Here is a 23,034-nt window from a genome sequence, read left to right as displayed (position 1 = left end):
GGAAATTTTCAAATTGATCTCCTGTCATGCCTCCCTTCTTTTCCTTGCTGGCAAGGGAGTATTGCAATGATTTATAATTATATAATTATAACTATTTTATTTTATATTTATTCTTGTGACTGAATTATAATGGATTGGGGAAATTACTGTTATTTTCATTGTATACTTTTTGGGAAACAAACACAGAGACCTCCAGTTGAACCACAGGTGAGAGGCTTTTCATCATTGCCAAAATTGTGACTTTTAGTCACTTAATTCCTCCACGGTCTCCAGATCTATTAGCTTTGCTCTGTCTTTTTAAAGTTTTTTTGTTGTTGTTGTTATGTATTGTTTTGTTTTGTTTTGATCCAGCCTAGAACACATTACCAACTTGTCATCTGAATTTCATCTGAATCCGCAGTTCTACCACCCCCTTCATCTTTTATCTCCGCACGTGTTCTACTAACTTTAAACTCTACTGTCTATTTTCTTTATCAAGTATTTTTGAGGGTCTACTCTGAACCAATCACTATGTAGGAAACAAAATATACATGGCCCCAAACATAGATATAAACATTTTAACATTTTGGAATATTTCCTCCAGTTCTTACTTGTATATGTGTAGTTACATAATATGTACTAGTATGTATAATAACACATACACATATACACATATATACTGTTGAACATGTAGGCTATTGCATGCTATATGGTAGTCCATCAATAAATATTGCATTTATGAAATGTGGTATGTTTGCTTTCTCCCATTCACCAGCTTTTTGATCATCATATTGTTACTTTTTGATAAATAGAAATTCTTTATTTGAATTCAGCTCTGTTTCCAGTGTTTCCCCTTATGGTTATCTATACTAATAATAGAGGAATATTCAAATTGTCCAGGATACTGTCACAGTAACAGTAACAACCAAACAGCAGGCTGTGTGGGGCAAGAAGGCCGGCAACGGGGTTAGTGAAGGACAACCAAGTAACTGAACAGCAGGCTGTGTGGGGTGACCAGGCCAGCAGGGGGGGGGGCAGTTGGGGGCAACCAGGCTGGTGGGGAGGGCAGTGGGGGGTGACCAGGCCAGCAGGCGGGGGGGAAGTTGGGGGTGACCAGGCTAGCAGAGGGGGACAGTTTATGACAACCAGGCTGGAGGGGGGGGCAGTTGGGGGCGACCAGGCTGGCAGAGGGGGGAAGTTAGGGGTGATCAGGCTGGCAGGCAGAAGTGGTTAGGGGTGATCAGGCTGGGAGGGGCGGCAGTTAGGGGCAATCAGGCAGGTAGGCAGATGAGCAGTTAGGAGCCAGCAGTCCTGGATTGTGAGAGGGGTATCTGACTGCCGGTTTAGGCCCATCCCAGGGACATCCCCATAGGGGTCTCGGACTGGAAAGGGTGCAGGTTGGACTGAGGGGACCCCCTCCCACCATGCACAAATTTCGTGTTCCATGCCTCTAGTTTTTATTTATTATTTAAAGAAACTTTCTAATTTCTACATTATAAAGGTATTATTATATTATCTATAAAAATAAAAGCATAATATGCTAGTTAGATTGGACAGCCAAACGACCTTAGGATGTCTTTCCGGATGTCCTTCCAGATTACTTTATAGATGAAGCTGGGGTTGCAAGGGCCGAGGCAAGCCACCGTGACTGCGAGGGCAGAATCCTTTGCATGAATTTCGTGCATTGGGCCTCTAGCCTTAGATAAGCTTCATTGGTTTACCTTCCACATTCCTGGTACAATCTACCTAGAATTTATTATTTTTAAATGCAGGGAAATAGATATCAATTTTTTCTTATTTTCACACATGACTATCTAATTAATTTAGTCCACACTGAAAATATTGTCCTTTCCTTCACTGCTCTGATGAGCCAAACTTCGTAAATCATGTGTACAAATATTTGTGGATTTCTTTCAGAACTATTCCATCCATTTCTCTGGCCCATTTGTCTGTCTTTACTCCAATACCACACTGTCTTGATTATTCTACCTTCATAATGAATCCTGACATCTGATAGAATAATTTTGGCTATGCTTAGTCCTTGGTATTTCTTTCTTTCTTAGAAATTAAAAATATTTTAAATTACAGTTGACATTAACTATTATATTAATTTCAGGTATACAGTATAGTGGTTATACATTTATATAACTTATGAGGTGATACCCTCAATAAGTCTAGTACGTACTTGATAACATAATAGTTATTCTGTTTGAAGCTTGTCCATTTCTGGGAAAAATGTCTATTAAAATTGTTTGAATCTCAGTGAATCTTTAAGTCCATGAATTATATGTATGTTTTCTTTGTTCTGGGTATCCCTGGATATCTGGAATATTAAGACAAAAGGAACAAAGTTGGAAGTGCTTACTCATTGAGACACAATTCAGAAAAATTAATGTAAAAATCCTCTCTTAAAAATGGTCTTAATTTATATCCTCTGTGGTTTGAAGGATGCTAAACTCTTAACCACAAATCACTGCTACCATTTATTAAATATATAAGATATACCAGGTACTGTGTCAGATGTTCCACTTATTTTATTTCTAATTTCTATGAAAACCATACATGGAACTATCCCATTTTACAAGTGAAGAAACTATGTTCTGAGAGGTTAAATAACCTACCTATTGTTTGCCAACATAGTAAATGATGATGCTAAACCCTGTGTGTCTTTTGCTCACAGTCATATTCCCAGGGCCTTGGACAGGCAAGACTGGAAAGTTTAAATCAATAAATATATGGTGATTGAATGAATACTTCTGTCTTTCTATTTCCTATTAATGACTCACATTTCATTGATCAAATTATAAAACTTTCAAAATGAAAAGAGTTTTAATAACTATCAAGTTTAAACTTTATACTATCTAGCATCATATTTAGATGAGAAAGTGGTAAGAAATCTAATTAATCAAAGAATGCCAGAATGCCCAAATTGTGAAGAATGTATCATAGAAATGTATACTTGAAACCTATATAATCTTATTAACCAATGTCACTCTAATAAATTTATTTTAAGAAAGTTGTGTATTGCCAAGGATGTCTTAAAATTTTATTTTCTATTTTTCTGAATTGACAATTAAAGTAGGGGCATAAACACTATCCTGTATGGCAAGATTACATTGATATTTATTTGTTTCCACCATTATTTCCTTCTTTAATTTGGAGCTAGGAAAGAAAAGACACACTAAAATTATCTACCAACTTAGTAAAACTGACCTAAATTAACAAAGAATAAATTTGAACCTGACAGCCTTTATATCTATGAGAAGAACCCCAGGCCAGTTTCCATTCTGTTTTTTCTTTAATGATTTATTTATCAACATATATATTTATTTATTTTAATGCCCCTTTTTAAGGTATTCGGTGCTTCAGGGTCTCACTTTAACTTACATGAAAAGAAGCTCTATAAAGCTATTCAGAGTATTGGCAGTATCATTGTAAATAAATCAACCAAGTTATTACAGATTAGACCTGGTAATTTCAGCCTTTACCATAATCTGCACACATTGCACCAATTGATACATAGATTCAAAATCAAAATAGAAGAATTATTTTTGCTGAAGGTTATTAGTCATCATTATGCTATAAAACATTGTTATATTCAGGAAAAATTGTAGAATGATAAAATATGCTAAATGACAAACTATATTTTGTGATTTTCTGTTTTCTTTTTATCTTATAAACACATCATATTTTCCCTAGAAATACCACAGATGGCTGGTACCTGTATGCTGATAGCTCAAATGGAAAATTTGGTGACATGGCTGACATCCTCACTCCTGTTATTTCACGCACGGGACCAAAATGTACCCTGGTGTTCTGGACTTATATGAATGGTGCCACTGTTGGCTCTCTCCAGGTATTGCTTAGATTATAGCATTTTTAAAATTTGTTATATAAAAGTTCATAATGTATAATTTATTGTTATTAAAATGTAGTCTAATAAATGAAAATGGACAATTATCAACACTTCAACATGGTATGATTGGAAAAATACTTTAGCAGAATTGGACCTGCATGGCTAGTAAGATATATATTTTTTTACTGTTGAATTTATGATTATGGTCTTTATGCTGAGTTTACAGCTTCTGTGTCATACTTGAATTATTTCATTTAGATTTCAGTAACAATGTTCAGAGAATAGTACAAATGACTACACACTTTAGTAAAAATTGAATGTGCATCCTTCATGTTGTTATTTGTAGTAGTGGTGCTCATTCTCCAGGAGTCTTTTTCATATTGTTTCTTTGTAAAAAAGATTACATTGTTTCAAACTCACAAAAAGTTGCCAGAATCTCACAGAAAATATACCCTTGCTCAAAGATCTTATTTTGTGTTTATTATCCCAGGAGCATCTTTTATAGGAAAAAAAAATCAGTTTAATACAGAATCAGATGTCACACCTACTTGTTATTTCTTCTTAGTTTCTTTCGAACTGGAATGATTACTCGATTTTCCTGAGGTTTTTATGAGACTGATAGTCTAAAAATTGTAATTCAATTATTTTGTAATGTTCTTTAATTTGGATTTGTTGAATATTAAGCTTTTTTTCCCCTTTAACATCACTAATATTGCATTCCATTGGTTAGTACATGATGTCAATCAGTCTCAGTACTTCTGTTCCCTTTGCTATCAATAAATATTTTTTGAAGAACTATTTTGAGAGTACGTAAAATCCTGACCTGGATTCAATTTTGCTGACTAGTTTTTGCATTGTTTAGTATTTTTAATGGAATTAATTTTACTATGATGATTACCTAATTGTGATTTTCCAACTCCATTATTTTGTCTATATCTATAGGTTGGTATTATTTTGGAAGAACAACAACAAAAAACCCTCAAAATGTTTTCTCTCCATTTTTAAATCCATTTATTGAACTATATCAGTGTGGATTCATGGATCCTATTGTATTCAATTTCTTATCTGTTGCTTATTTGCTGGTTTTTAAATTTTCACAGATTTGGTCATAGGAGTCCCTTTAAGCTGACTTGTATATTTCCTTGACAAGCTCTTCCATCTTTGAGTATTTCTTTTCATTATGGACAAAAAGACGTTCTAGATTCATCTTATTTTTACACTGTTCCATAGTTGGAGTTAACTATTTCTCTGTGGAGCCTGGGTTTCTTTCAGAAAACTAAGTTGTACAGGCTAACCAGAGAGAGGTTCTGGAATCTGGATGCACACCCTTAGAGCCTGTCTTACCATATTGGAAATGCCTTATTTAATATACAGCTTGTATGTAATACGTATAGATACATCATTTACATAGAAGCCAACTCAGTTTTTTGAAGCATCTATATTTTTACTGTTTCATAGCTTATATAAAATTTTCCAGAAAGCCATGTCTGAAAAAATAAATTCCAGCATTTCTGAACTGTTTACTGTGAGCAGTTTTAGATCAGAGATATATCCCTAAAGGCAGCCATAGATAAGGACTCTCCCTGTGTTGAATACCATTAATTTATTTACAAAGAAGTCTGTGTTTAGCACATTTGCAAGGAGATTACACTTGGGTTATCTGCTTTCTTTTTCTCAATAAAGAGAGAGAAATATAATGCAGACCAGCTCTTTAACTACTTCTTACCCAATAACTTGATTGTAATATTAATATTAGGTGTTTCCACCTTCCCCAATTTTATTACTGTCTTATTCTAGGCTTTTCCTGGCCATATTAAACACTTATTTTTCCAAATAAAATTTTAGATAAACATATCATTTCAAAACTGCTGTTTTCATTGAAAACACTTTTAAGTTTATAGATGAATTTTAGAAGAATTGTCTTCTTTATTATAGATGAGACTTCTTACCAAAAACAATTTAAAAGTAAACTTGTTTGTATACTAGTATATGTATGTGTGCATGTTTAACAATCTGAAAATACTGTATTCTAATAGTCTGTGGATTGAGGTTGCAATTTGTCATTTGTTTTACATTGATTTTTAAAAATTATCTTTAGGCAAAACAATACTATTTATTACAAGTTTTTCACTAGAAAAATGAAAATTATTTAGCTACTATATTTTATAATTGAGATGATCTAAAATATGATTTCATTTTTTTAGATAATATTTTGTATTAGTAGATGCATAACTATCAAATAGTTTAAATAGTAATACATCTGATCCCTATTTTCGTGCATGGCTGAATAACACTACATGTTGCATTACTATGTTCATGAATACATTTTTCTTAGTGATTTATATATAGAATAATATTCATACAAAGATCTACTCCCAATACATTCTTTCTAGTATCCACAAAAATGATTTTTTAAGAAATTATGTTTTCTTGGTTTCAATAACATGATGAATTTTATAGACTGAGAATTTAGTGATATTTTTGCTAGGCACATATTATTTAGTAAGTCAAGACTCTAAAAGCTCTACAGCCATTTGAACTTTTTTTTATAATGTTCCACTAATGAAACCACTAAAAATTACCTTCACTTAAAAAAGTCAGAATCATGACAAACCCTTCTGAATAATTCCTTGATTTGTATCCATCCTGTTTTTTAAAAGTATTATTATGAAACTAGGGGCCCAGTGCACGAAATTCGTGCACTGGGTGTGTGCGGGGGGGGGGGGGGAGGGAAGTGTCCCTCAGCCCAGCCTGCCCCCTCTCACATACTGGGAGCCCTCAGGCGTTGACCCCCAATACCCTCCAATCGCAGGATCGGCCCCTTGCCCAGGCCTGACGCCTCCGCCAGAGGAGTTGACCCTCATCACCCTCCAATCACCAATCACCGGATCGGCCCCTTGACCAGGCCTGAGGCCTCCGCCAGAGGAGTTGACCCTCATCACCCTCCGATCACCAATCACCGGATCGGCCCCTTGACCAGGCCTGAGGCCTCTGGCAGAAGTGTCAGGCCTGGGCAGGGGACCCCCAGCTCCCCGCAGTTGCAGGCTCTGCCCCTGCCCAGGCCTAACGGCCTCTGGCCTGGGCATCCGGCCCGGGCAGCGGGGACCCGCAGCTGCAGCGGCCCCGAGATCGTGGGCTTTGCTTTAGGCCCAGGCAAGGGACCCCTAGCTCTTGGGACTGCCAGCTTCGACCATGCCCAGCTCCCATCGCTGGTTCCACCCCTACTTCCTGCTATCACTGGCCAGGGCGGCAAAGGCGCCTGATTCTCCAATCATGGCTGGGGGGCAGGGCAAAGGCGGCCCTGGGGCCACCTTTGCCCTGCCCCCCAGCTCTTAGCTCCCCCCTGGGTTTCAGATCACTGTCAGTGGCAGGGGGCTTCTTCCTGCTTTCCCTTTCGCCTCCCTGCATTATACCTACATATGCAAATTAACCGCCATCTTGTTGGCAGTTAACTGCCAATCTTAGTTGGCAGTTAATTTGCATATAGCCCTGATTAGCCAATGAAAAGGGTAGCGTCGTACACCAATTACCATTTTTCTCTTTTATTAGTGTAGACTATAGGCCTGATGCACAAAATTCGTGCAAGGGGCTCAGCCCTGCAGCCCCGGCTGCCTTGGCCCTCGCAGCCGGGCTTCTTCCAGAAGGTCCTCTAGATGATTGTTCTGCTGTTCAACCTAATTAGCATATTAGCTCCTTATTATACAGAATGATTTAAAAAACTACCTGAGCCCATTCTTTTAGAATGTGGACTTGGTTCTGGTTTCGGGGTTTTTTTAATTTCTTCTTTTTTGATTAAAAAATTACATATGTCTCCTTCCCTCCCCCCCGCACTGACCTCTCCCCAACCGCTCCCATCCCCCAGCGCATACCCTCACCGCCCCAGTGTCTGTGTTCATTAGTTATGCTTATATGCATGCATACAAGTCCTTTGGTTGATCTCTTAAACCTTCAGTTGCTCTCTTGATGACTCATTTTGTATCATTCTCAAAGAGTAGCCTGATAATTTGTCTGCTGAGACTAATCTGAATTTTCCCTAAGAATGAGGATATAGTACTGTGATGAAAATGTAGTTTCAAGGCTGTGGTATAGAGAGATCTTACTAGCACAGCATGAATAGGTATGTGCTCATACACCCACGTGTGTTGTTAAAATTAATTGAGCTCCCGCTGTAATACTGTCCCAACTGAACCCGAGAAGATGAAGATCATTATCAAAAGAGTATTTTAGTAAGTAAGTTGTGCTTTTTTCAACAACATGGATGTTATTTAATATATAAAATTCCAGTTGTTACTGCTGTGAATTTTTTTTTTTTAAAGCTAAGGTAGGTCTTGGCTGGGTGCTCAGATGGTTAGAGTGTCATCCATATACCCCTAGCTTGTAGGTTCAATCCCTGCTCAGGGCACACCAATAAATGCATAAATAAGTGGAATAACGAATCAATGTCTCTCTCTCTCTCTCTCTCTCTCTCTCTCTCTCTCTCTCTCTCTCTCTCTCTCTCCCTCCCTCCCTCCTGCCTTCCCTCCCTCTTTCTTTCTCTCTCTCCCTTCTTCTCTCTTTCAATAAATTAATCAATAAATTTAATTTTTTTTTAAAAAAAAGCTAACATAGAGTTCTTAGCTAAATGATACCCAGATTTCTTTGGACTTAAATAACAGATAATCATGCTCACTTTTATTACACAAAGCTAGTGAGGTGCCCTGGGACATAGTGCTGTATAGAAAACAAAGGTATCTAATGAAAACCGTCTCAGCTTTTCTATCAGGGACTTCATGTTGATATTAAAATAAAGTAAAAACTTGGAAAATTCTACATGTTTAAAATTTATCATGATAAAATATTTCAGCACTTCATACTTGATTTATCTCTGCAGGTACTGAGCAAAAAAGACAATGTTACCTCTAAATTGTGGGCTCAAAGTGGACAGCAAGGTGCACAGTGGAAAAAAGTAGAACTATTTTTAGGCATTCATTCACAAATACAGGTTTGTAATCCAAGTACTTGGGTAGTAAGTTTTGTTGATTTTCTTCTTTAATCCTACTTTATTTTCTTCATTCATAGTCTTGTCCTCCCATTACAATTCTAATGTGTTGTATGAATACATATGGTATTTTCCATAGGAAATTAAAATTTCAGAATGTTCTTATTTTTCCAATTGGACAAACATGCTTCTGGGAACATTTAATTTTAATGACAATTCTACTCCATTCCACAAGCAGTCTCCCATTTGTAAAGAACACCCCCCTCTATTTATAAATATGCATATTCTAAGAGACTATAGAGTGAGTACATTCATTTTTCAAAATTTGATTGAAAGGACATATTTTTTAAAGCATATTGTATTGTTGAACCTTATTAGAGATAATAGATTCACGTAACTCTAAAATATTTTGGAGAGAAACAAAATTGTGTGATGTATTTATGTTTACATAGATCATAATACTATTTGGAGGATAAGGTATATGTAAAACAATTAAAGAAAAGAACATAGATTAAAATGTTTAAAGTGAAAATAATTATGTGCCAAGATATTTGGTATGGATTTTATTTTTTATGAATTAACAAGAAAGCAAAAGCTCCATGAATGTGTGTGTGTATGGTTTAAAATTTTATTTTTTGGCAGAATGAGGGTTTTCTTAGAAGATGAGGCAAATATCTATTAGCCTTAACTGCTCAGGGCTTAATTCTATGAATTTAGAATCACTTATCTCTAGATAGAAGCTATATTTACTAATGATTACATTTCCAATCCTCTGTCTATGCAGTAGAAAGGGCCAATTCTTCTGTTAATATTCAGTAACTGTATCTACAATTGTCTGATAGATCAGCCCCTCTCAGCTCCTGTGGAAGCACAGGCTAGGCTAGACACAGCTGTATAAAGGGATTGATACAGCATTATCCCCAATTTCTTGGAAAGATAGGTGTAATAAATCCCATGTATGTTTGGCCTCACTGGAATCTAGTTTTCTAATGGGTCATTTATAGATAATTTAGGAAATTAGTAAGAAATAAGTTCAACCTGAAGAAGTAAATATTAGAAAGCAATTTAATGGCCTTGCACATCCTGAAATATATTATTAAGCGATTCTGTCTTTTAACCTCCATGATCTTTTAACTGAGGCAAGAAGAAGTCTCAGCAACATGTAAAAGGTTTCATTGCTGCTAGACATAGGCTCCACTTGAGGGAATGGAATCTTAACTGGTTTTATGTAAGTAGAATATTTGTATGGCAATATCATGTCAAAAAAAAAAAGGGGGGGGGATGTAATCAAGAGGAATCACAAACTAATTTAGCCTTTCCAAAATTAAATATTTCACATATTGAAATTTGTTGTTTAAATCTTTTTGTGTCTGATCCAAGCAGTTATTCAGTAAAAAATTATTAGCACCTACTGTGTGCAAAGCAAAATACTATGCAGGGGAGCTAGAGTGTGAGCTGGGACATTGTCCATGATTCTTTCATGTTTATGATATCATTTCATTTAGTCTCAGAAAGATGAGTGGCTCTAATTCTTGAGTAAAAGTATAAGATAATTTTAGAAATTACATGCTGATTCAACACTGGGTAGTTCTCAGAGTTTTGTTTGGTAACCTTTACTCTGATTTAAACAGAATCTTTAATTATAATAATTTTTACAACTAGAGCAATCACATACATAACACTAAATGCTTAGTACTATTCTATGAATTTAAAAATACTTCTTTAGTTTTCACAATAACTGAATGAGGTACATACTATTATTACCGCATTTTATAGATTAGAATACAGAAATACCTAGAAGTTAAGTAACCTGCTCTAGTTATATAACCACAAAACAGCAGAGACAAACTTTAAACATAGGCAAGTCATCTACAAGTCCATAATCCAACTGCTATGCTATATCGCATCCCAAATTTAAAAAAATAATTGATCCTGCTTTCATTCTACCAAAAACTATATCATAATTGCTCTTTTTAAAAAGTTTAATCACATTTAATAATAAAGTCTGTGGAATCTTAACCAACAGTGTATGGAGCATTGTGATATAATTGATGATTTGATCATTTGGACATGACAGGCAACTGAGATTGGATAGTAGATAAACAAGTTAATGTAATAGTAATTGAGTTATCTGATTTCTTATTCACAGAACATTGCATCACGTATTTAAATGCTTAGATGTATCCAGATACTAGAGCACCTTTTTCAGTTTTCTAGGGTTCCATTTACCTTTTAAAAAGTTGTAGTCATTATTATTTTTCCAGTTTTAACACCTTTTAATCACTTCCAAGCTCTTAATAAATCTTATAAATTTATTTTTTCTTAGCACGTTTGCTCTGAAGAAAAACAATTTATCCTCTTTATGTAAATTTATATAGGAATTTACATATAAATTGTATTTATTTATTTATTTATTTATTTATTTATATAATGAGAGACATTTGCTTTTCAACTATTCTATCCACTCATTTTAAGAGGAAAGCACCTAGCTTTTCACACAGTAGTATAGAAGCATAACATGTATTAAACAACAACAACAAAAATTATAATAATCTTTTTCAAGAAAAATAATTATATATATATATTTGGTCAAAGGTGTTTGGGTGTTTGGTCTCAATAAATATTTTGTGTAAAATCACTGAGGTAACTCTGTATTTCTTGTTAACTAATTTTTAATTGTTCTAAATTTACTTTAGGATACAGAACTATTTCTTATGTTAACACACAAATCCATATTCGGCCTGCAGAGAAACTCTGAATTAGTTTCACTTAGAAATTTGACACTAAACAATCTGTGACTTTTTAGGTTCTGTGAAACTATGTTCATTATTATTCTAAGCAGGGGTCATGCATAAGCTGAAGATAGCCTTTCTGAAAACGATAGCGACTCCTGTAATTTTTCATCACTTCTAGTTCTATTGCAGTCCATATAAGTGGGCACTCACTACCAAGCAATGACACACATGACAATTGTGTTCATCACATACATTAATCAAAGGCAAATCAAAATAATGTGAGTTCCAAACATGTGGCCAATAAGAAAAACCTCATGTTATTGAGCTTTGATATCTTGGGGTGAACAGATCTGAGGAATGGGAAGAACTGGGCAAAATAGAGTAAAGGATGTGCTTGCATCTCCTTTCTCTTGGTATAGCCTGTGCTTGGACTGGCCTCCTGCTTCCATGTGTGATGAGGCTCTAAGAAATGCACAGGGCTCCTTTAGGATCTGGGAGCTGCAGAGACAGCAATGATGGGTTGGTGGCTCCTGCCAGAGTTCCAGGCCATCTACCCCCCAAATCAACACAGGAGGCAGTGATGTTGGTGATGCCATTCCCAGATTCTTACGTGTTGAGGACGGTGCAAATCTAAACGATCCCCAAGCTTCTTGGGTCAGTTTCATTTTGCGGCGTTTTTATCAGAGTCAAATGTTGTATTTAGTGGTTGCTCCAAGTTTTGCATATGATGCACAGCCTAACTGAAACTGATTTTCTTCCCTTCTTCTCTCTCTCTCTCTCTCTCTCTCTCTCTCTCTCTCTCTCTCTCTCTCTCTCTTCCTCCCGCCTTCCCTCCCTTTAGATTATCTTCAGGGCAAAACGCAGCGTCAGTTACATGGGAGATGCAGCAGTGGATGACATTACCTTTCAAGATTGCTCTCCCCTCCTCAGCCCAGACAGGAAGTGCACTGCTCAAGAGTTCATGTGTGCCAACAAGCACTGCATTGCACAGGACAAGCTGTGTGATTTTGTGAATGATTGCACTGATAATTCAGATGAGACTACCTTCATTTGCAGTAAGTAAAAGTTTCTGTTTCTAACTTTTGCCTTTATCTACCACAATCTTACTCAATTCCATGCATTAATTGCTGGACATACAGAGTATGTATATAGCTCAGCAGCTGAGGCAGTTAGGGTCAATCAGAAAAAATATGTGCACCCCTATGTTCATAGCAGCACAATTTATAACAGCTAAGATTTGGAAACAGCCCAAGTGTTCATCAGTAGATGAGTGGATAAAAAAGCTGTGGTATATTTACACAATGGAATATTATGCAGCTATAAAAAAAGAATGATCCCTTACCCTTTGAGACAGCATGGAGGGACCTGGAGAGCATTACGCTAAGTGAAATAAGCCAGTCAGAGAAAGACAGGTGTCATATGATCTCACTTATATATGGAATCTAATGAACAAAATAAACTGATAAACAAAATAGATCCAGAGACATGGAAGTGTAAAACAGTCTGAGGAATTTCAGAGGGTAGGTGGGGGTGGGTGGATGGGCAGGAAGAGATCAACCAAAGAACTTATATACTTATATGTATAACCATGTTACAGACAATAGTGTGGCGAAGGCCTAGGTGGATAGGGTCAATGGTGGAGAAAAGGGGGACATCTGTAATACTTTCAACAATAAAGATAAATTTAAAAAAATAAATGCATTACTTTTTTCTCTCAACACCTAATTTAGAACCAGAAATCGCTTAAAACTAGATAACAGATTGGTGTGTGTGTGTGTGTGTGTGTGTGTGTGTGTGTGTGTGTGTGTGTGAAGGAATTGGAGATAAATTGGAAAACACAGAAGGGAACAAGTATTTTCCATGTAAAATAAATTTTTGAAAACACACTCACAACACACACACAAACACAGAGTAAAACATCCATCAAAACTTATTCATGCAGGGTTATCAAGCCTCTGTGCTTGGATGCATTTCAGAGAGTTGTCATTCCTTCATGCAAATTATGAGATGTGGTCAGTTGTTTAAAAGCCAAAAATGAATGCCCAGATATTACATAAAAAAGGCAAAATGGTCTCCTAAAGGAGATACATATCAACTATGTAATATTGTTTTAGGAGATTGATTTATAATAAACAAACCTATTAAAATATCCTTAGCTCAATGGGCCATATATGCTCATTCAGGTAAATCTGTAAAATTGTACAATGTAGCCCAGTTGTTGCCTCATTTCATTGCAAATGAGGTGAATACAAATGATCAAAATGAAGTTTGACAAAGTATTTCACTCTACTAGTAATGATTTCTGTGCTAGAATATTACAGTTTGCCCCTTTTTGATCTCTTGAAACCAAATCTGGTATATTAAGAATAAGTTCAGTATAAAGAGACCTCACAGTTATATAAAACTTTTAACTTTCAAAGCCCTTTTATATACTAATCTCCACAGAATCTTCACAGCAGCCCTGAGGGGTAATTGGGAAATATTTTATTAGTGCATTCCACAGAAGTCATGAACAGCAGTGCTTAAGATTTTGTCAAAGTTCATCATACTGGTATTGACAGAGTGGATCCTAGAACCCATGTACTTTAATTTATGAACCACTATTTTGCCCAAGCTGCCATACTACTTCTGTGTAACACTGAATCTTAAAAAATGTTACAGATTACAAATCCTATTGATATCATATAATTATTTGTTTCTTCAGTTGTGGACTCTTTCTTATAATATACACTAGAGGCCCAGTGCATGAAATTTGTGCAGGGGGGGGGGAAGTCCCTCAGCCCGGCCTGCAACCTCTCCAATCCGGGACCGCTGGATCCTAACTGCTCACCTGCTTGCCTGCCTGATCTCCCCTAACTCCTCTGCCTGCCGGCCTGATCACCCCTAACTGCCCTCCCCTGCTACCTGATCGCCCCTAACTGCTCTCTCCTACCGGCCTGATTTCCCCTAACCACCTCTGCCTTGGCCCCCGCTACCGTAGCTTTGTCTGGAAGGAAGGCAGGATGACCGGAAGATGTCCAGTCGACCTGGTCTAATTAGCATATTACCCTTTTATTAGTATAGATTTTTACCATATATGAACTGAGCAAAAATGTTTGGCAAATCTCAAATTCTGTATTAATATTAATCTCTACCTCATGAGTATTTTCTGATGTATTTATACTTATTTTCTGCATCAAATGTTTTAAAACTCTTCATTGCCATTTTCATGTGAATATCACACAAATCCATTAGGTTATCAATGAAACAGAACAGATATTATGCCTTTTTAGGGTCATGTTGCCAATGTATCTTTTCCAAGATGTAATTTAATGCAATTTTTTTAGTACTTAAATTATCAAGTATTTTCTGACTAAATTTTTCTTGAACTCTTTGTATTTAGGTTCTAACATTGTGGAAATTTCTAGGAATCCTCTGTGTTTGGGAAAGGTTGATGGTTTAAGTTCCACAGTCTTTGGATTTTTGGTTTTTCGTTTGTTTGCTTTCTTGAGAATTCTAAGTGAAGACTGGACATGAATCACAATTCTAAGAAAACTTCTGAAATATCATTAGGTAGAAAAATGCCACGTAGGAATAACAGAAATAATTTAAAAACTCAACTATTTTGAAAGGTGTAGACTACCTCTGGTAAAGAAGAAAATAATCCTTTGTAAACAAAAGTAACTGCTGCTTTAATTTTCACATATTAATGTAGATTCTGAAAGTAAAATCTAGAAGAAAAATTAGAATATTATTTATTACTTTATAATATAAATACCGTGTCTAAAATATATGATATAGCCAAAGAAGAAAGTGATATCTATATCTGAGAACTCTAAAATCTAATTTGAACATATCTTTGCCATGATATAGAGGTTTCTTTGGAAAATAACCCTATTTTTGTTTTTCTGTATGTTCTAATGAGCATATTTATTGTTGATACACAAATAGTAGTATCTCAGGCATACTCAAAGTAATTCAATTCACTGTGATTAGTGAGGATGTTGTATATTTGATCATCATAATTGGTAAGTAATCTGAACCTAATGCGCAAATGTAATACTGCAGTACCAATTGTAGATATCTATTGTTTTTAAGCACACACAGAACATTTACCAAAAAAAGTGTGTATAACTAAAGCATTGAGCAAATTTAAATAATTTCAGGGGGTTAAAGTAACAGATATCTCTTTTGAATTACACTGGAAATCAATTATGAGACAAATACTAGAAAACTGCTATTGGGAAGGAAAAAGACAGACACAGTTAGTAACTCATGCTCCCCCCCCCCCTAAAAATCACAATAAAATTAGAATAGGTTTTAATAATAATGCATAAAATCCGCTGGGATTTAGGTAAGTGAATACTTAGAGAAAAATGTATAGACTAAATTTTTATGTTAGAGGCTATTAATATTGCAAGTTAATGGAATAGAACACATGTTGAGGGATGTTTAATGAGCCGAAGACGCAGAGGTAAGACGAGCACACAGGATGATTGATGGTGGACAGAGGGCTACAGCTCGCTCAGGCATGTAGCAAACTCTGCACTCTCACCGTCGCTTTTATTGAGGTTTGGTACAGGGTTAGTGCGTCAGCAGTTAATCAACTAAATCTTGTTTTGTTCTATATTATTACAATAGCATAGTAAGACAAGTTGTAGCTGTGCCCTCCCTTTCTGCTCTACACCCACGACTATTTAATCCAGGGGTCCTCAAACGTTTTAAACAGGGGGCCAGTTCACTGTCCCTCAGACCGTTGGAGGGCCAGACTATAGTTTAAAAAAAAAACTCTGAACAAATTCCTATGCACACTGCACATATCTTATTTTGAAGTAAAAAAACAAAACGGAAACAAATACAATATTTGTATTTGCATGTGGCCCGTGGGCCATAGTTTGAGGACCCCTGATTTAATCTTAGCCTTTCTCAGGGAGGTATATGTTCCTGGAACTCAAGATTGTGTACAATCTTGACCCAGTGTGACTCACTTGCAAGTTATGCAGTGCTCTTGATAGAACATTCACTGCTTCTTGGTAGGACTTCAGATCCTTGTTTACAAATGTCCAGCTACAAACACAAATATAAGATAGAGAGTATTTGCAAAGACTGATAAAATTTTCAAAATCCTGTCAAGAATGATCAAGAGAAATAAAGAAGACAGAAATATAAAATTAACTTAACATATTTATTGAGAAGTTATGTGTCAAGCAGTGTTTGTGTAGTATGCATCAATAAATAAACAAGCAGAAATCCCATTCCTCATAATATTGTGTTAAACAGATGTAATCTCTGTCTCTACACACACACAAAAATATATACTAGAGGCCTGGTGCATGAAATTTGTGCACTGAGGGGGGGGTGCCTTAACCGGCCTGTGCCCTCTTGCAGCCCAGGAGCCCTTGGAGGATGTCCAACTGTGGACATTCTTAACGCTGCTATGGAGGCAGGAGAGGCTGTGCTCACCAGCCATTAGCCTGGCTTCTGGCTGAGCAGTCCTCCCCCTGTTGGAGTGCACTGACCACCAGGGGACACCTCCTGCATTGAGCATCTGCCCCCGGTCATCAGTGCACATCATAGCAACCAGTTGTTCTGCCATTGGTTGATTTGCATATTAGGATGTTATTATATAGGATATAAAGAATATATATATATATATATATATATATATATATATATATATATATACACACACACACACACACACACACACACACATATATATATACACATCTAACGTAATAAATGAGAAAGATGCAAATTGACTGCACCTCCACTACACCCCAAGCCACGCCCACCAGCCAGTCAGAGAGACTATATTAAAATTAACCCAACCAAGATGGTAGGCAGCAGCCACGGAGCTGGAGCAAGCATGAGGTTTGGTTGCCCCGGCAATGGAGGAAGCCAAACTTCCCACCTGCCCTGGCCGGCTGTGACCTCCGCTCAAGGCAATAAGGTTTCAATTATAGACGATAAATAAATCCCAGATACCTGCTTCCGGCCAGCCTCCACTGGGAGCTTGGGTGGCTGGGTGGCATGGCCAGCCTACAAACAGCCATCAGCCCCTTACCCAGGCTGGCCACACCCTCATGAGGTGAGGGTCCCCACTGGAGGGCTTGGCCAGCCTGCGAACAGCCATCAGCCCCTCACCCAGGATGGCCAGGCACCACAGCAGGGACCCCCACCCTAAAGGGGATGTGGCCAGTCTGAAAATGGCCCTCAGCCCTTCACCCAGGCTGGCCAGGCACCCCAGCAGGACCCCCACCCTGATCCGGGACACCCTTCAGGGCAAACCAGCTGGCCCCCACCCATACACCAGGCCTCTATCCTATATAATAAAAAGGTAATATGCAAATTGACCCTTACAGCAGAACGACTGGGAATGACTGGTCACTATGACACACACTGGTGGTCAGTGCGCTCCCACAGGGGGAGCTCTGCTCAGCCACAAGCCAGGCTGATGGCTGCCAGTACAACAGTGGTGTTGGGAGCCTCTCCCGCCTCCTCAGCAGCGCTAAGGATGTCCAACTGCAGCTTAGGCCTGCTCCCTGCTGGCAAGTAGACATCTCCCGTGGGCTGCCAGGCTGCCTGAGGGATGTCTGACTGCCAGCTTAGGCCCAATCCCCCAGGGAGTGGGCCTAAGCCAGCAGGTGGTCATCCCCCAGACTGTGAGAGGGCACAGGCCAGGCTGAGGGACTCCCCCCCCCCCAGCCAAGTGCACAAATTTTTGTGCACTGGGCCTCTAGTATACATATACAAAACAAATTATAGTGTTTATTGAAAGGTCACCATTGATGTGAGAAAATATAAAGAAAATAAAAAATTATCCTGGGCACTGAAAACCACTGAACTCAGCAGTTACCTGGTTCTTAGTCAATAATCATATAAAATCTAAGCAAAAAAATTAATAAGATAAATAACAATAAAATAAATCTATGCCAGCATTGTGTAATTAACACTGGAATACCTGACATTGTCCTTCATTTATTTATTTGATAAACATTGGGAACCTCCAATATAAGAAGCCCTGGAGCAAAAACAAAGTAAAACCAGATCATATCTGAATAATTGTGGAGCTCTTTGTCTGTAAATGCGATAGGTACATAAACATTCACATTACAAATGAGAGTTAGATAAGTGCAAAGCATTTTTGGAGGGGTGAAGGGACATAGTTTAGTCATTTGTGAATATTAACCACAACACGGGCTTGAATAAAAGCAGCGCCTCACCTTGAAAAAAACTAGTGTTTTTTTCAGGTACATGCTTTATTAACCATGGTCTGTGAATAGTTGCTGTTGTCTTTGGGAACTTATATTAGAAAGTAGGTCAGGTATCATCATGTTAATAAAGCAGGCTTTCTGGGAAGGACCAGCTGTGTGAAGCTTCATGAATTCATTATTGTGGGCTCTAGCTAACTGGGGCTCAGAAAGTTTCATTGTCTTTCCAAAATTACCACACAGGTCAGGACTCAGTGTTTCAGGTGATATGTCTTAGGATACTGTTTTCCAAATTATGAAATCGGGTAGTCATCAAGGAATACAAACTCATGCATGAGGGGCTTTTCTGGATCAATTCCTGCATTGTGAATTTTCAAAAAGTTGATATTATTAATAGCATTTTTCCAAATTACCCCCAAATCCTTTTTTTCCTATAAAAACAAATATACTTTTTATAGAACAATAGTCCTTTTAAACCAGCTGTTCTCAACCTGTGGGTCGCGACCTCTTTGGGGGTCGAACGACCCTTTCACAGGGGTCGCCTAAGACCATCGGAAAACACATATATAATTACATATTGTTTTTGTGATTAATCACTATGCTTTAATTATGTTCAATTTGTAACAATGAAATTGGGAGTCACCACAACATGAGGGACTGTATTAAAGGGTCGTGGCATTAGGAAGGTTGAGAACCACTGTTTTAAAAAGTTTGGAAAGATGAAATAATAATGGACTCATAGGTAGTTACATAGGAGAAATCCGGTGTAACCTTTATGCAATGGTTACATCTTACATAACTATAGTATAATAAAATCAGGAAACTAACTTTGGTTTAATATGCATGTATAAATAATTTCGTGGGATTTTGTTACATATGTAAATTTGTATAATCATCACTACAATCAAGATATCCATCTCCACAAAGATCTCCCTTAATCTGCTCTTTTAAATTATTTTTTTAAAATATATTTTATTGATTTTTTTACAGAGAGGACAGGAGAGAGATAGAGAGTTAGAAACATCGATGAGAGAGAAACATCGACCAGCTGCCTCCTGCACACCCCCTACTGGGGATGTGCCCGCAACCCAGGTACATGCCCTTGACCGGAATCGAACCCGGGACCCTTCAGTCCGCAGGCCGACGCTCTATCCACTGAGCCAAACGGGTTTCGGCTTAATCTGCTCTTTTAGAATTACACTTATGCCCACCATCCCTACCTAACCTTGGAAAATCATTACTTCATTTTCCATTTCTATAGTTTGTCATTCTGAGAAAGTTATGTAAATACAGCCATGTAGTATGTGACCTTTTGAGACTGTTATCGTTTTTTTATTCATCATAATTCCCTTGTGATCTATCCAAGTTGTTTTGTGTACAAATTATTTGTTCTTTTTATTGCTGAATGGTATTCGATGCTTTGGATATAACATACCATAGGACCATTTTCCAGAGTGGCTGTGCCATGTTACATTGCCACCGACAGTGAGAGATCCAGTTTTTCCACATCCTTGTGAGCATTTGATATTGTAACTATTTTATTTTTATTTTGTTGTTCTTATACGGGTGGAGTAGCCTCATCATGGTCTTAATTTGCATTTCCCTAATACCTAGTGAAGACGAACATCGTGTGTTTCCTTGCCATCTGTATCCTCTATGATGAAATGTTTCTTTATGTCTTTTGCCTGTTTTCTAATCAGATTTTTTTAACTGTTGAGTTTGGAGTTCTTTATATATTATAGACATAAATTATTTTACAGCTACATGAGTGGCAAATATTTACTCCCAGCCTTCAGAGTGTGTTTTCATTCTCCTAACAGAGAAAGAACAAACATTTTTTTAAAATATTTTGATAAGGGCTAATGTACTCATCTTTCCTTTTGAAATTATGGTTTTGTTTACATGCCTAAAAACATTTCACCAAGGATTTTCTTCTAATTTTTCTTCTAAAAGTTGTATAGTATATTTTACATTTAAGTCTATGATCTATTTTGTTAATTTTTGTATAAGGTGTACGGTTTGGGTCAAGATTTTGTTTTGTTTTGTTTTTTTGTCTAGCCAGTTGCACCAGCACCATTAACAAGATTCTCCTCCCTGCATTTAACTGTTTTTGCAGCTTTGTCATAAATTAGTGTGTTGTAATTGTGTGAAGCAATTTCTGAGTTCTATTTTCCATTCTATTGATCCAAGTGTCCATTTTCCCACCAATACCACACAATCTTGGTAACTAAAGCTACACAATATAATAAATTTTGAAATTGGGTAGAGTGATTTCTTCTAATTTATTTTTTTCAAAACTGTTCTAGTTGTCAGTTCTTTGGCTTTCTGTATAAATTTTAGAAAAAATCATGCCAATATCTACACAAAATGATGCAATTTTTATAATTTAATTAAATATGTATATCAATTTGAGAGATATATGTTGAGTCTTTAATATGATGAGTCTTCTAATCCATGAATATAATATGTCTCTACAGTATTTAGGTTTTTAAAACTTATTTCATTAGTGTTTTATAATTTTCAGCATACAAGTCCTGCACATATAGCATAAGATTTACAGCTATAATTTTATTGTTTGAGGGATTTTAAATAGTATATCTTGAAATTTGGTTTCTGTATGTTCATTGCTAGTTTATATAAATACAATTAATTTTGCATGTCAATTTTGTGTCCTTTAATTTTGATGACTCATTTTTTAGTTGTACATTCCTTAGATTTTTTTCTATGTAGACATCAAATCATTTGAAAATTGGGAGTTATCCTCTCTGATTTATGTGCCTTAAAAATTTGGTAGAATTCTCCAGTTTGACTATTTGAACCTGGAATTTTTTCAGGAATTTTAAAACTTTGAGTTCAGTTTCCTTAATAAGGAAAACTAGTAATTTGAGTAGTTATAAAGCTACTCATGTTATTTTTTCATTATGTAAGCTTTTGCTTTGCAAGAATTAGGTTCATTTCACCTAAGTAGTTGAACTAATGCATGTATAGTTGTGTATATTATTCTAGTATGACCCCTTTGTTATCCTCAGGATCTATGATATTTACTGTTTCATTTTGCTATAGATAATTTTTCTCCAATATTTTATTTGATATTCATATTTATTGAAAATGCCAATTAATTATATAAATAGAAACAATATAGCACTAGCCCTTTTATAAATATAATATAAACAGTTTGTTAAACTATGATGTGGAGTTCAAGTAATTGAATCATGAAATCAAAGAATTACAGAGTTGCTGAGATTAATAGAAGTTAGTCCAAGCTTTTTGAAACAGGGATTTAACACTAAGACTTCTGTGAAGGTTTCACTTTTAGTCAATTATAATGAATTATACATTTTTATCTTCATTGTAGCACTTATTACATTCTATTAAAATGTGAGAGAAATCCGTTAGGACATGTTTATTGTTGAATCAGCCCCAACAGCTGCTAAGTGCCATCGAATGAATTGAGAAATGAATGACCAACCTATAAAGGGATTATTTCTATAACTTCCCTGACCGAGCAGACCACGGAGGTGGCAATGGAGACTCACCTAATTCCTGCTTGAAAACTTTCACACGAGATAATACGCTGTCGCACATATAAAACCTTTTCAATTGTCAGTCATTTCTGGGTATAATAATGTTTTATCCTAATATTGAATTAATGTTTCTGTATTTGCCCAGTATGGTTTTTTATTATAATATTTCTTACAACTTGTACTTCTTTTTTTTAAAATATATTTTATTGATTTTTTACAGAGAGGAAGGGAGAGGGATAGAGAGTTAGAAACATCGATGAGAGAGAAACATCGATCAGCTGCCTCCTGCACACCTCCTACTGGGGATGTGCCCGCAACCCAGGTACATGCCCTTGACCGGAATCGAACCTGGGACCTTTCAGTCCGCAAGCCGACGCTCTATCCACTGAGCCAAACCGGTTTCGGCACAACTTGTACTTCTTTATGATAATAAAAATTTAAGAATTGGAAACAGGTACCATCAATTCTGCACATCTTTTCACATTCCCCATTCTCATGTTTGTAATTGTGATATCAGAATGAATATTATTGAATCTTTTAATAGCATCTAATATGCATTGTTTTAGGTCTCCATTATCTAATCTCTCTCTCATTGAACAGTTTCAGTTATCAAAATTTCCTTAAACATGGGAATTAAATGTTTAAAAAACACCACAATCCTCTAATTATGATTAGACCATCACAATATTCAGTGTCATTTTCTCTTTTCTGCCTACCATATCAGAGTCATATATCCTACGAATTTTAGTAGTTTAGTTTTTATTTTTTT

The 23,034-nt window shown here is 36.4% G+C and overlaps 1 protein-coding gene across 1 annotated transcript in view; it reads left to right on the top strand.

Annotated features, from left to right (window-relative positions):
- The window catches only part of MALRD1 (MAM and LDL receptor class A domain containing 1), a 628,376-nt gene that overhangs the window by 227,198 nt on the left and 378,144 nt on the right, over nucleotides 1-23,034 (top strand). The window contains exons 21-23 of the mRNA XM_036345532.1: nucleotides 3,679-3,835; nucleotides 8,706-8,816; nucleotides 12,390-12,603. Coding sequence (XP_036201425.1) covers nucleotides 3,679-3,835; nucleotides 8,706-8,816; nucleotides 12,390-12,603 — 482 coding nt within the window. The remainder of the gene's footprint in view (nucleotides 1-3,678; nucleotides 3,836-8,705; nucleotides 8,817-12,389; nucleotides 12,604-23,034) is intronic.

This window comes from Myotis myotis, unplaced genomic scaffold, assembly GCF_014108235.1.
Source record: "Myotis myotis isolate mMyoMyo1 unplaced genomic scaffold, mMyoMyo1.p scaffold_m19_p_1, whole genome shotgun sequence".
NCBI lineage: Eukaryota > Metazoa > Chordata > Mammalia > Chiroptera > Vespertilionidae > Myotis > Myotis myotis.
The sequence above is the reverse complement of the archived record's forward strand: the minus strand, read 5'-3'. Positions and strand labels throughout refer to the sequence as shown.